Raw genomic sequence first — 14,088 nt, forward strand, 5'->3', positions numbered from 1 at the left:
ATATTGCCCATGATCCCACCACCAAATACAGCATCTATTTTCTTTTCTCCTCTCCTTGCAATAGATATCCCAATATGTATAGATAATTTTTAAAAATTGTTTTATTGATTTGAGGTTTCTTCTTTTTTTGAGGGGGGGGAGGGTCAGGGAGAGAGGGAATTTTTTCTTAAAGATTTATTTATCTATTTTAGAGAGAGAGCATGTGCGTGGGGGAGAGAGACAGAGGGAGAGGCAGGATCTGCAAGCAGACTCCCCACTGAACACAGAGCCCCATGTGGGGCTCAATCTCAGGACCCTGGGATCATGACCCGAGCTGAAATCAAGAGCCAAACGCTTAACAAACAGAGCCACCCAGGCTCCCCAGTATGCATAATTTTGATGTATTTTATATCCACTTTTACTTTATTACATTAAAATTTTATGTCTATTACCATTTCAGGAAACATTTCAAGATTGTAACAGATATTATTAGAAAGAGCAAAGCACTTTACTCCAGAGAGGAGTAGAAGATGGGAATGTTGCTACTGATTCACCTAGGATACATCACTTTAGGTCACTGTACCTCTACTTCCCCTTCTACAGTATAGGGACTCAGGTCTTGAAAAAGATGGTTAAATTGAACTGAAATATCCTCTATATATTTATGAGTTATACGAGTCTAAATGCTAAGCAATCTGCAACATATATTCAACAACTACAAATGTTTGATATAATTATTCTACTTCTGAACATCTATCATTCAAAAATAATCCTATGGAAGAAGATGCTTTATGTACCAAGACGTTTATCACTGATTATTTATAATAGTTAAAAACTGGAACCCTAAAGTCTTCATTATAAGGGAGTGATGGAGTAAAGGTTTTTATTTCCACATATTCTACATCATAAATAACAATATTCCACATTATGACATGGAAAATAAATACATTTTTCCCCTGAGTAAAATGCTAGAAATTACTCAATTTTCTTTGTCAGTCAATGCTTTCTATATGTCAGCAGTTATTGCTTCTTCATACCCCTTCCATCTTGCCCATAATGAAGATACAAGTAGCTACTGTCCCTAGTTGGCATTGGAGAAGACAAAGGAGAAAGAAGTTTCTGGAGAGTTGAACAAACAGAGGAGGACTAGAGATAATGAAGCTCATTAAGGGAAAATGTATTGGAAACTATTAAAGTGCCATGAAAATACAATTGTGATGCTGATGATGCTGATGACAACAATGATGGTGAATAGTCTATGGATAATAAAGTGCTTCAGCCATGAGAAAAAAAATTCAGATCATGATTGTCTTGCTGACCACAGAACTCAGAAGATGTTCTGAGACTAAGGAAAACAAGTCCTCAGTATGTCTGAATGTTTTTAAATAGAATTTGGATAGAGCCACCTTGGGTCATCATGACATCTCTTTTATTTTGGACTTTCTTCTAACTTTAAATGCTATTTGGATTTTTGCCAGAGACAACTTGTGGAATGTTCTGGGCTTATTTTGGAATTTTATTTATAAAATAGGATCGACGTCAACAGGAGTAGTGTCCCAGGGCATCCACTGAACGGATGGATGCTCTACACAGCTTTGTATAAATTATCCCTGAGCTATTTGACAGGAGAGAGCACAATGATGACAGTCACCCAATTTATCCTTTCAGAGACAAAACGACCCCTTCCTAGTCTTCCTGTATTTGAAATCCACCTTAGCATGTAAGCTGAAAGAACTACAGGGGTATCCGGTCTGATCTAGTATGCCAGAAATAAGCAAGTGGGGATGAAAGCACTGATTGAGATAAATTCCTCAAGCCAAAAACCAAGTACAGGCCTATTTAAAAGTAGCTCAGAGTTTCAAAGGCAGAGAATTTTCTTTCCCCAAATGCAGAAAATTAATTGCCAAAGATGCTGAATGTTAAAAGAGAAATTCAAAGACCAAAGATGTTTCGGTAACAGGATTATGAGAAAGAGCATTTTCCTAATTTTAAAAAATGCTATATACAAAGCAGCAGCAGCACAGTGGGCAAAGGTAATGGAATCAACCAGGACTTCATGCTCCAATGCTTAATCAACCTCTCTGGCCTCAGTTGCCTCACCTGCAAAATAGAGAGAAATGTGAGATTTCTGGCTGTAACTATGCGGTAGTAAATGGGACTCTTTGCCAACTTACTATGAATTCAAAGAGAAATAAATGTCTTGCTTTCTCTACAGTTAAGAAGGAGTGAGTGTAGAGTTAAGCTAAGAGTTAACATAGAGCAGAATAAATGCAAATAAGCTATCAATGGGGATCATTTTAGTGCAATATAACCATGGTAAATGGGCTTCTTGTCCTACTTGAAGGCTGCACTTTATGTGGGGGAGAAGAAACAAAATCATATTTTTGAATTTTGAGACTGAACCACTATTTTTCTTGGATGTTACTTCCCTTCTTCAAGTTTGCACAGCCACAGCAGGCAAATACAATCAATGCTTGCATTGTGTTAAATTAAATCACAAGGTTACATAAAACAAAATAAAATAGACTATTCAATTCCTTTCCTAACCTTTAATCTTATAGGTAGCTCTCACATAGTTCAAGTTCACTTTTCCTTGAGTTATTTGTTTAGGGAAGTTGACTAAGGTTCACATATGATTTGCCCGACTTTTGATCAGCTTTTCCATATACTACAAACAAGAGCATTTCCACCCAAAAGGGGAAGAGAATTAGTAATGACTTTTCCAGAAATTCGTGTGATAGACTGGATAATCGCCTTCCAAAGAAGTCCACATCCCTAATCTCTGAGACCTGTCAAAGTGCCACTTGACATAGCAAAAGGGACTTTCAGATGGGATTAAGGATTCTGAGATAGCGGAATTATCCTTGATTATCCAGTTGGGCCCAAGGTAATTACAAGGGTCTTTGTAAGAGATATACCCAAGAATCAGAATTAGAAGAGGAGATGAAATAATGGGGCAGAGACTAGAGTGCTGCCATTGCTGGAAAGGGTCCAAGAATCAAGCAATATGGACAGCCCCTAAAGCCCGAAAAGGCAAGGACTAGATTCTTCCCTAGAGCCTCCAGGAGGAACACACTCCTGCAGACATCTTCACTTTAGCCTAGAAGACCAATTTCCAGACTTTTGACCTCCAGGACTTCAAGATAATAAATTTGTGTTTTTTTCTGTCACTAAATTCATGGTAATTTGTTTTAGCAGCAGAAAGAAACTAATACAATCTAAGGAATCTGAAATACACACTCTTCAGGGCGTTGCTAGTCCAGAAACGGAATTTGAAATATGTTCGCAACCTTCTTTAGTGAGCTGCTAGCTCTGATAAGTGAATGCTAAAAATTCAGAGTTGTAGAAGCCGTTTGCCTGATAGATACAAGACTTGCAAGGTGAGCAAAATTATCCTCGTCATTTCCATGAGCTTACTCCTTTGATAACTCTTACCTTATTCATGGCCATTAGCTTGATTAGTGACCAAACCAGCTTTTTTGTAAGGCCAGGGTATTCATAGGAAATTTGCTATTCCAGAACCAAGACGTTCTCCCCAAATGATTTAACCAAAGAGTCTTGGCAAAGGTCAGGACACATCATTGAGGAAAAACACTCCTGTTAACCTCTAGCAGGGCAGATGGTGCACAGTTAGCAGTAGGGGTATTCTGCTGTGAGAACTCAAATACTCAGCACCCTGTTCTTTGTGGATAGACTGAGCAAGATAAAGAGTATGGAGGCTCATGTGAAAAACCTTTCAGACAGGAAGTTTCCAGAGCTGCCAAGAATGAAACTTGGGAGTAGAACCACAGTCTTCAACTTATTCATAAGCCTGAGTTATCAGGATAAGGAGGCAGCTCCAGAACCAACTCAGAAACTGAATCACCAGCCAAACTCAACCCCATTTTCTTCTCAGTATTTTTTTCTCAGTTGTGTGTGTTCCCAGGGCACATTATTTAATCCCTGAAGTTAAATTTTTCTTGTCTTAAAAATTATGACTATAATAATATTTCCCTCGTCCCTCAAAGGGTTGTGAGGATTTGGTGACATGAAGTCTGCGAAGGGGTCAGCACACAAGTTAATGGATGCAAGCCTCATAAACAGTTGCTTTACACTTAATATTTACTCTTTGAATTTCTCAAGTTGTGCTTCTCCCCTATGCTCTCACGCATATGTCTGCTTTAGCCTCTCTTAGAATTATAGGCAATGAGAAAGTACAATGTTGGAAGGCAGAAGCCCAGTCTCATTCACTGCTTCACCCTTAGCATTTAGCACAGTGCTTTGCCTTTAGTGGGCTTTCACATTTAAAATAAATGGTTAGGAAGTGATCTTAACTGCGCGTTAGGAAACATCTGAGACATCAGTTATGATATATGATTTTTCCATCTATGATCCACTAGGCGGTGAAGTAAATTGAGTTACACTAGCATTTTCTCTTTTTTGAAGAAAAGGAGCAGGGCAGAAAAGATCAGAGTACAAAACACAAAGTAAGGTGATACTCTTGTTTCATTTATACATAGGAGTACGCCTGGTTGTAATGTAAATACATTTCTCACTGTGAGTAATAGCAACCCCCCCCCAAAAAAAGAACATCCTGATTCTTCCACCTCACCAATATTTGGTATTTTCTGCCTTTTTCATTTCGGCTATTCGAGTAGGTATACAGTGTATGGCACTGTGGTTCTAATTTGCATTTCCCTGATGACTAGTGATGTGGAGCACTTTTTCACTATATCTCAGTCCATTGTCTATCCTCTTTATAACTACTTTAGAAAACTATTTGGCAGTATCTACTGAAGCTGAACATGCATTTCCTATTACTCAGAAATGTTACGTCTATGCATTTCCCCAACAGCAATATGTACATATGTTCACCAAAAGACATGCCCAAGAATGTTCATAGATAACAACCTATTTGTAATAGCTCCAAACCAGAAATTGCCCAAATGCTCATTAACAATCGACTGGATAAATAAATTTGATATATTTACACACAATAAAATCCCACACAGAAGCAAGAATGAATGGACTACAACTACACAACAATATGGGAGAATCCCACAGGCATCAGATGGAATGAAAGAAGCCAGATATACAAGAGTACACAGTGGATAATTTCACTGACATAAGGGGTCAAAGCCAGGCAAAACTGATCTATGGTGTGAGAAATTAGGATAATGGTTATTCTTGGGTCACGAGGGCTTCAGGGGTGCTGGTTATGTCCTCTTTTTGATATGAATGTCTAAAATATGGATATACTCAGTTTGTGACATTAATAGAACAATGAACATATTATTTGTGGTTTTCTAAATTATTTCTGAATTTATCTGAAGTCTAAATACACATGTAAATATACAATTCAGAAAAAAAATAATCTTTTTTTTTTTTTTAAGATACAGTGAACAACACTGCTCACTCTTGTTACCATCAAGTGGTCATCTAGCCTCTGCTCAAATAATGTCAGGGACCAGAATCAATTTAGTACCAGGTAGGTCACTTGTTAGAAAGTTTTTCCCTAGGGCGCCTGGGTTGCTCAGTGGGTTAAGCCTCTGCCTTCAGCTCAGGTCATGGTCTCAGGGTCCTGGGATAGAGCCCCACATTGGACTCTCTGCTCAGCAGGGAGCCTGCTTCCCTCTCTCTCTCTGCCTGCTGCTCTGCCTACTTGTTATCTCTCTCTCTCTCTCTTTCTGTCAAATAAATAAAAATCTTAAAAAATAAAAAAAGAAAGAAAAAAAGCTTTTTCCTTACACAAAGCCATAACTTACCTCCTCCATAATGTATTCTGTCCTCCTAAGGGATTCCAAATCCATCCAGTCCCACTCCCACCAATTGCTCTTCAAATATTTGAAGGAAACCACCATATCCACCACCACCCCAGCCCCGTCTTCACTTCCTCAGACTAAAGAACCACAGATCCTTTGGTGAACCCCACGGTGTGGTCTTCAGTCCCCTGCTGTCTCTTGATTGCGCTCCTCTATCTAGTGATGCCCACAACAGAGCATTGCTCTGTAGGAGAGGCCTCAGAAGAGCAGAAAAGAGCAAAAAGTAGAATCACTATTTGTAAATCTAGAAAGTATGTGTCTACCAACACACCCAAAGCTTCCATTTTTTAAAAACCGACACGTTGTAGATCACTTCTGTTGAACAATCACCTGAAGTCCTTCAGATGTTTTTCACACGGCCTAATTTCCTTTCTGTGTCTGTATAGTCTGCCTTCTCTTAGGAGTCAACACACATTTGGCCTCACTCCAATCTCCAAAGCTAAATCCTGGAGATGGCGTGATATCGATTATAGAGACACCTCTGGAATACAGCCTCTCCATCCACCCTCCCACTGACAAAAATGAAGTCTTTGTCGTAACACATTATCTTTTATCCCTGAATGGGTCTGTTTTAAAGCACACTGAGGGGAAGGACTAGGGGAAGGAGAAAACACAATTCAGCTGGGCATCCCCAAAATCTGACCTAAAACCTCACTGCCACCGGGGTCTCAACAAAGCCTGGGCAACGAAGGGCACCGTGGTCTCTTTCTTCCTTCTTCCCTCTCCAAAGTCACTCCAACTGGAGATTCTGGAGATGAGCAATGCTGGGCTCTGCTCACTCAGGGCTTTGCCTTTTGTGTGACTGTTGGAGGATGAGGCTAAGGAAAACGTGGCAGGGTGAGGAGGAGGAATCTGATATTTTTCAAGGTATCTGAAATCCTAGGTATCTCTGAAGAATGACTTACGCCCATCTCTCTCATCTGTGGAACAGCGAAAAGACAGAGAACCATTTCTACAAAAACTTCCAGGTAAGCCCCACTGGGTATTTTTACTATCAAGACCCGGTGGAAGAGAGACGCATTCAGCAAGGAAAACGCCAGAGAACAGAACATGTGCGGAAGGATCGAGAGAAGTTGGAATTAGAAGGGTATTTAAAAAAAAAAAAAGAGAGAGAGAGAGAGAAGATATCCCAGGCCCCTAGGTGAGGGGCGACCTCTCCTTAAGGGCGCGGGGGTGGGGGGCGCGGTGGGAGGGTGGGGCGTATCCGGAATGCGGGGAGAAAGCAGCAGCTCACCTACCTCATCCACATCTGCTCCATTTTCCAGGCGCTTCCCTCACTCTCAGGGCGCTCCTCACCCGGGAGTGGAAGCAGCCTGGGAAAACGAGAACCCTTGCCCACGAATCTCCAGTGCAAAGAGCGGCAGCTTTTCCCTCCCCAGCTTCTTCTTTCTGTGTTGGCGAAGAGAGGGCTCGGCTCCCTGTATTTTGAGAAGACCGATTTGACGTGGCCGAACCTCCCTCCAGCTAACGGGGCGACGGGCAACAAGGGAGGGACTGTTCTCGGTAGGAAGCGGGACGCGGAGCCGAGCTGAGAGGCGCCCGGAGCTGTTTGGGGAACTGGGGCCCGAGGCGGCCCGGCAGGGCGCGCACACACTCCCAGGCTGAGACACGACTGGCTGGCACGAGTTGCTCCGCGCCAGCTGAGCTGTCAACCGCGAGCGGAGGCGGGGCTCCCGGCAGCCAGCCCAGGTGACACGCCTCCCCGCCGCGGTGATGGTGGCGGAAGGGCAGAGGGCTCCCAGGGCGCTGGACAGAGCGCCTCTGTTCCTCCCCTGTCCCACTGAGGGCGCTGTAAAAACAGAACAAAACAAAACAAAAAACAACTAACTGTCGGTAGAATTTGGAGCGAAGATCCTCTTGTGTGCCTGCACGACCCCACCCACAGGTAAACCCGGCACCAGAGCTGGGCTCTAGGAGGGTCGGAGGTGGCAGTCCTGGCTGAAGGCAGATGCACAACACTAGATGGTCATCGGCCATGATGATATTTTCCTAGAGATCTGACACGTCAGTCTCAGAATTGATTGGGGGACAGGAACCTTCCTCGGAATGGGAAGCAGCATCCTAACGGAACCTTGCAGCCTTATTAGCTGCCTCCATCTCGGCCAGCCCCTGATTTTATACTGTTCTACCTTGAGTCTCCCAAGCACAGAGGCAGCTGGGCTCTAGCTTCAGAGGAGGGCAGAGGGTTCCTGAACTTCCCAGAACTCTAGAAAAGTTTCAAGACAGTAGCCGACAGGGCTAGAATCTCCTCCTTAATTATTCTAAGATCATGGAAAAGGGCCCTTTGATGACGGCACTGCCTGAGACTCTGTACCATCTATTTATGTGATGAGGTTTAAACAAGTCAGACATGCTATAATTAAAGGGCTTACAGCCCCAAGCCCCTTCTTAGCTCTAAAATAAAACCTTTTTATTAAGTGACATGATCACCGTTATTATTAGTGTTACCAATGACCTTTTTTAATTTGCAGAAAGCTTTATAGTGCCCACATGTGGCAATGTTGGTTTAGTTATACTTATTTCACAAATGATAGAATTGAGATCTTAAAAAGCTCAAAGTCTCTGCTAAGGCTCTGATACAGGTTATCTTCTCCATGGTGTGACCCTGGATAGTTACTCTCTAAATTTCTGAAAATAAAGCCAACAAGATGTCTCTACAGAGAACCGATTCTTTTAGGTATCCTAGGATACCTAGGACTAACTCAGGAAGCCTGAGAATTGGCAAAACTGTACGGAACCCATATTCCTGGAGCTGTCATTGAGCTTACTATGTTTTGATTTCCTCTAGTTATCAGCACAGAAGAGGGGTGGGGAGGGCAGTATAATAATAAAACATCTGCGGGTTCAGAGGAACCGTCTAATGGGCCCTTAATCTAGAATTCCCGAACCCAAGCACTAAGCTTGGATCTAAGGCCACACTGTTCCTGAGCTTAGCATGTTTCTAGGAAACATATTAAGGCCCTGTGACAAGGCTTACAGGCCACTTGTCTTGAAAAGAGTCTAGTACTGCAAACACAACAAGCAAAAAAGGGTGAGAAGAGTCAGATTTCCACCCTCCATACCAAAGTTGGTGCTATATTTAGTTTTGTCTCAAATCAAATTATGGGCTACTGAGTCTGGAGAGGAACTGTATTTACAGCAAGACATACACTGCATCCAAGAAGTGATAGCATTAACTGGATGAACTATGGGGTTTCAGAAGTGAGGCAAGAAAATACGGCAGTTTCTTTTACAAAGCATAGTACATTCTTTGTAAACAGTTGAAAAATACAAAAAGAAGTATATAGAAAGTAAACTACCCATAATACCCAGAGACAATCAATGTTAAACATTTGTTGAAATTTCTTTCCGGTCTCTTTAAAATGTATATTTTAACCCAAAACACCGACTCTTTCTTACACACCCAAGAATATATTCTTGTAAAGGGATTTCATTGTTGTTTTCTGGACTATAATTATTGCAAAAGAACAAAGTTTTTGTGTTAGATTGTAAAAAAAAAAAAATCAGCTATATATCCACTCTGCCAACACAACTTTAAATTTCTCTACACTCCATCTCCTCACTATCTGCACATATTATGTATCTATTTCTATAATTATAATTACAGCCTAGACATAAATTTATGCCCTCCTTTTCTCATTATTAGATCTGTCCATGTTGTTAGAGAGTATTTATTATTTACTATCCTAATATTGTATAATACTATGTAGTAATGATAAAATGATAGTTTACTTAATAATATTTTGTTACTGTTAACAGTAACTATTTCTACTAGAAATAGTTACACTGTTTCTAATATTAGACTCATAAACAATGCCTCCATTATTTTATTCTTTTGAATTGTTTCCCTAGGATAACTTCTTAAGACAAAGGAATGTGAGGATAAAAGCACTTTCCAGGGATGCCTGGCTGGCTCAGTAAGTTGAGTATATGACTCTTAATCTTGGGGTCGTAAATTCAAGCCCCACATTGAGTGTAGAAATTACTTAAAAAATAAAATCTTTGGGGCTCCTGGGTGGCTCAGTTGGTTGAGCTTCTGACTCTGGGTTTTGGCTTGGGTCATGATCTCAGGGTTGTAGGACAGACTCCCCACCAACTCTCCGTGCTTGGTGGGGAGTCTGCTTAGGATTCTCTCCCTCTGCCCCTCTCCCCTGCTCTCTCTTTCCCTCTAAAATAAATAAATACATTTTTAAAAAATAAAGTAAAATCTTTAAAAAGAAAGGACTTTCAAAAAAAAAAAGGAAAGAAAGGACTTTCCAAATTTATCATTTTACACAGCCTGAGTAACACTAGGATTTATCACTTTAACTGTTCTCTTTAATAGGTAAGAAATTATTTAATAGTTATATATATATATATATATATATGTCTCTATGCTAATCTATATGGTATATAACTAATTAAACATAATATCATTTTGAGTAACACTAGGATTTATCACTTTAACTGTTCTCTTTAATAGGTAAGAAATTATTTAATAGTTATATATATATATATATATATATATGTCTCTATGCTAATCTATATGGTATATAACTAATTAAACATAATATCATTTTGCTTTATATTTCTTAGAATACTAACTAGTAAAATCCTCTTTCATAGGCTTTCTTTCTTTTTTTTTTTTAAAGTAGGCTCCAAGCCCAGAGCAGAGCCCAACACAGTCCTCCAACTCATGACCCTGAGATCAAGACCTGAGCTGAGATCAAGAGTCAGATGCTTAATTGACTGAGCCCCCAAGAGCCCCTTTCATAGGCTTTCTTGCAAACCATTATCTCTAGTAGCTAGTCATTCTAAAATCCTGTTGTGTTGTCATTGTATTAGTCATCTTTTTGTTGCAACAATGCTGTTTAACAAAGACCTCCTAAATCTCAGTATCATACCGCAAACATCCACTCCTTACTCAAGGATCTGGACTTCAGGGATGGATTGGTTGAGCATGGGTTCAAGACTATTCCAAGTAGCTCTCATTTCAGGACCCACACTGAAGAAGCAGTGGCTACCTGGGGAACATTCTTCCCATGGTAGGTTGCAGAAGAGGTAGGTTGTAGGAGAGTTGGCACAGACTCTTAATGTCTGCTCTCAGAACTGGGATCTTGCCCTTTCTGTAATATTTCATTCCCCAAAGTAAGTTACATGGCTAAATCCAAAGTCATTGGTGCAGAAAAGTGCACTCTGCCCACAGACTGCAGGAAGGTGAGTAGCTATAGAACAATAATGCAGTTTACAATCTCCCAGTCCCTGTATGCTGTGCTTTCTGGCTTTTTGTTCAACTTTTCTCCTGGTGCATGAATGGTCACTTCACCCTTCCCCACCCCATTTAAAGTTAGGTGTGGCTCTTGGTCAATAAAAGGTAACTTGTTCTGGTCACTGAAATATGAAAGGAAGTCTCATGTGTCCACTTCTAAGCAGAATGTAAAAGTTTTAAAAACTTACACAATCAATTGTCAGTACACAATCAGCAACTGTCAGTTTCCACACTTGTATGGACCTTTGAAGATTAAGAGGTGTCAAGAAGAAGCGTTCATCCACTTGGGTCTCTGAGTGATTCTGATGATCCAAGGGTTCCTACTGGCCCAAACTGAACAAGTGGACTGACCAAGAAATACATTTTTGTTGTATTAAGTTACTGAGATTTGGAAATAATAACTGCAGTGTAGCCTTGCCTACCTTGACACATTTCTTACTTCCATTTTGAGTTACAGAAGATTATGGATCGCATAAACATGCCTCACATACTTTCTCCAGATTCTAAGAATGCTATAGCTACTGACTCCTTTCATCTTCCCCAAAACCTGACGAGCTGGGCTCTAGTTACCTCTGTTTTGTAAATGACTAACGTGGAGCACAGGGAGATGAATATACTACCTCCCTTCACAAAGCTGAGATGTAAAACAGCTTCACTCCAGAATGTCACACCCACCCACTCACTATGCACACTGCTCCCCTAATTCTGACACTCAGAAGTCACTGAGACTTAGGTAAGAGGACACTCTGTCTGTGACTCTTTCACTCCAGTGATCGTTGCAGTTGATTCAGCTGACTTGGTCAGTCAACAGATGTCCCCTCTGTCCCTCATCACTCCACATCCATCTCTCTAACCTTGCGGTTTTCTTTCTTTGTTTTTAAATGCCCTTTCCAGACAGAGAGGAATCATTCCAATATTAAGGATGAGAGTGTCTGTGGCACTTAAAGATGGCCAGGAATTCTTTCCTCCTTCTTCCATTGAGAGATGGGATCTAATTCTCCTCCCTTTAATCTGGTCTGCCTTGGAGATTTACTTGACTGATAGAGTGTAGTAGTAAGAGATGTTCTGGAACTTGCAAGGTTAAGTCATTAAGAAGCCTTGTAGGTGTCCCACCTGCAGGGTCTTTTAACTGAGTTAAGATATGCCTGGGGATACCTGGGTGGCTCAGTCAATTAAGTGCCTGCCTTTGGCTCAGGTGGTGATCCCAGAGTTGTGGGATGGAGTCCTGCATTGACTGGGCTTCCTTCTCTCCCTCTGCCTGCTGCAATTCCCTTGCTTATGCTCTCTTGTTCTCTCTCTGACAAATAAATAAATAAAATTTTTTTAAAAAGAGGGAGACAAGCTGGTAAGAAGAACCCAACCAATTAGAAAATAAAAACTGAGGTCAGAATGGAAATAGATGACGTCTTCTTTCAAAACCTTGTGGAGAGAGGCCCCGAGCCTACACAGAGAAAGGGAGGTGCCTAACTGAACCTGCCACCTGGCATTTACCATAAAGGTGCCAGGCATGTGAATGAAGTGTTGGAGCTTCGAGATCAGTCCCATCATCTACTGGCCCTAATGAGCAGCCCCAACTCTGGCTATATGAAGATTTGCCCTGCTGAGTCATGCTAGGATTACTGACCCCCAAATCATGAGATATAAAAACATGATTTTCTTGTGTTAAGCCATAAGTTTTGGAGTAGTTTACTAAGGGGGAGTAGTTAACCAAGACAGTTTGGTCCCTGTAAATGGGGTATTGCTATAACAAAAACATAAAACAAGTGGCAATGATTTTGAGACCTGGATACAGCAGAACCTAGAAAGGCCTTACGGAGACAGTTAGTGAAAGCTGGAAGGGAACTGAGGGAACTACTACGGAGACTGCAGACAGTGAAGAAAATACTAGGGGCTTAAAAAAAAAAAAAATGACCTGTGTTATGTCATGGCAGAAATTTAGCCACTTTGGGGAATGTGGAAAAAAGAAAATATCCTTAATGAGTGGGTGGATCTGGCCAAAGAAATTTCTAAACAGAATTTTAAAAGTGCTTAACTGGCTTTTTGTAACCACATATGACAAGGTATGGATAGAAAAAGCTGGGTTGGGATAGAAAAAGCTGGGTTAAAAACTGCAGTTTTTAAGCAGACTTTAGGGGAAATATAGAGTCAGGACTTGCTATGTTCAAAAATTAAGCTGCCTCTTACCTGAATCTCTCCAGATAGCAAAAGTTTTCAAATTAACAAGTAGTTTCAGGGCAAAAAAAACCAAATCCAAGATGTGACTGTTAGACCCATGGTTAATACCTCAAAATATTTAAGGTGCCTCATGTATCATTTCAGTTACACAAAAAGGCCTGTAAGAATTTTGAGGGTGTGCCTCTCTACTAGACAAAGAAGCTTCTAAGAATCTGAAGGGCCCTTTGTCTCACAGCAGCCTCACAGATGCCCAAGGTAGAGCAGAGCTTGTTCCGGAATGAAATGTGGGCATAGCTTTTGCCTAGAGGAGTTAATTATAATTAGTACAAAAGATGCCTTCGATGTTTTTACGCAAATTGTACCAGCATGGACTGAAAGGGATTAAGACAGGACAGAATGAAACAATGTTTTTGGACCCTTAATCTGCCAACGAGAGTAAACAAGTTGAGAAAGTCACCCAACTGCAAACAAGGACTTTTTCTTATGGAAAAAGAAGAATAACTCCAAGAATTGAAACCAAAACCCCAGAAGGCAGGCCAAGAGGTCTTCAGATAAAAAGGAACCGAACTCAGGGAGCTATGCCCTAGAAACCTCATCTCCTGAACTTGATTTACATGGTAAGATTCTGGATTTCTCAGCTGCTTCAGTAAATGTTATGAAATTTGGGGGAACTTTGGGAGGGAAGGAGTTATGCATGTGGTAACATTTGTGACCAAAAGGTGCAGGACTGTGGTATATTAAGGGTAGTGGAAAATTCTTTGTTACTTCTTCCATTACAAGGTGGGATCTAATTCTCCTCCCCTTCAATCTGGGATGGTTTTAGTGAATGGCTTGACCAAGAGAACACGGTGCTAGGCCGTAAATTCTGAGGTGGGGTAATAAGTC

At 40.9% G+C, this 14,088-nt stretch overlaps 1 protein-coding gene across 19 annotated transcripts in view; it reads right to left on the bottom strand.

Annotated features, from left to right (window-relative positions):
• PDE4DIP (phosphodiesterase 4D interacting protein) overlaps positions 1–14,088 on the bottom strand; it is a 210,658-nt gene that overhangs the window by 170,957 nt on the left and 25,613 nt on the right. Inside the window, exon 1 of one of the 19 annotated variants that reach the window (XM_082685165.1) lies at positions 7,019–7,388. The exons of the other annotated variants lie outside the window; for them this stretch is intronic. Coding sequence (XP_082541291.1) covers positions 7,019–7,038 — 20 coding nt within the window. The 5' untranslated portion in view covers positions 7,039–7,388. Of the gene's footprint in view, positions 1–7,018; positions 7,389–14,088 lie in introns of those variants that run through there. 19 annotated transcript variants of the gene reach the window in all.

This window comes from Mustela nivalis (assembly GCF_964662115.1).
Source record: "Mustela nivalis genome assembly, chromosome: 10".
NCBI lineage: Eukaryota > Metazoa > Chordata > Mammalia > Carnivora > Mustelidae > Mustela > Mustela nivalis.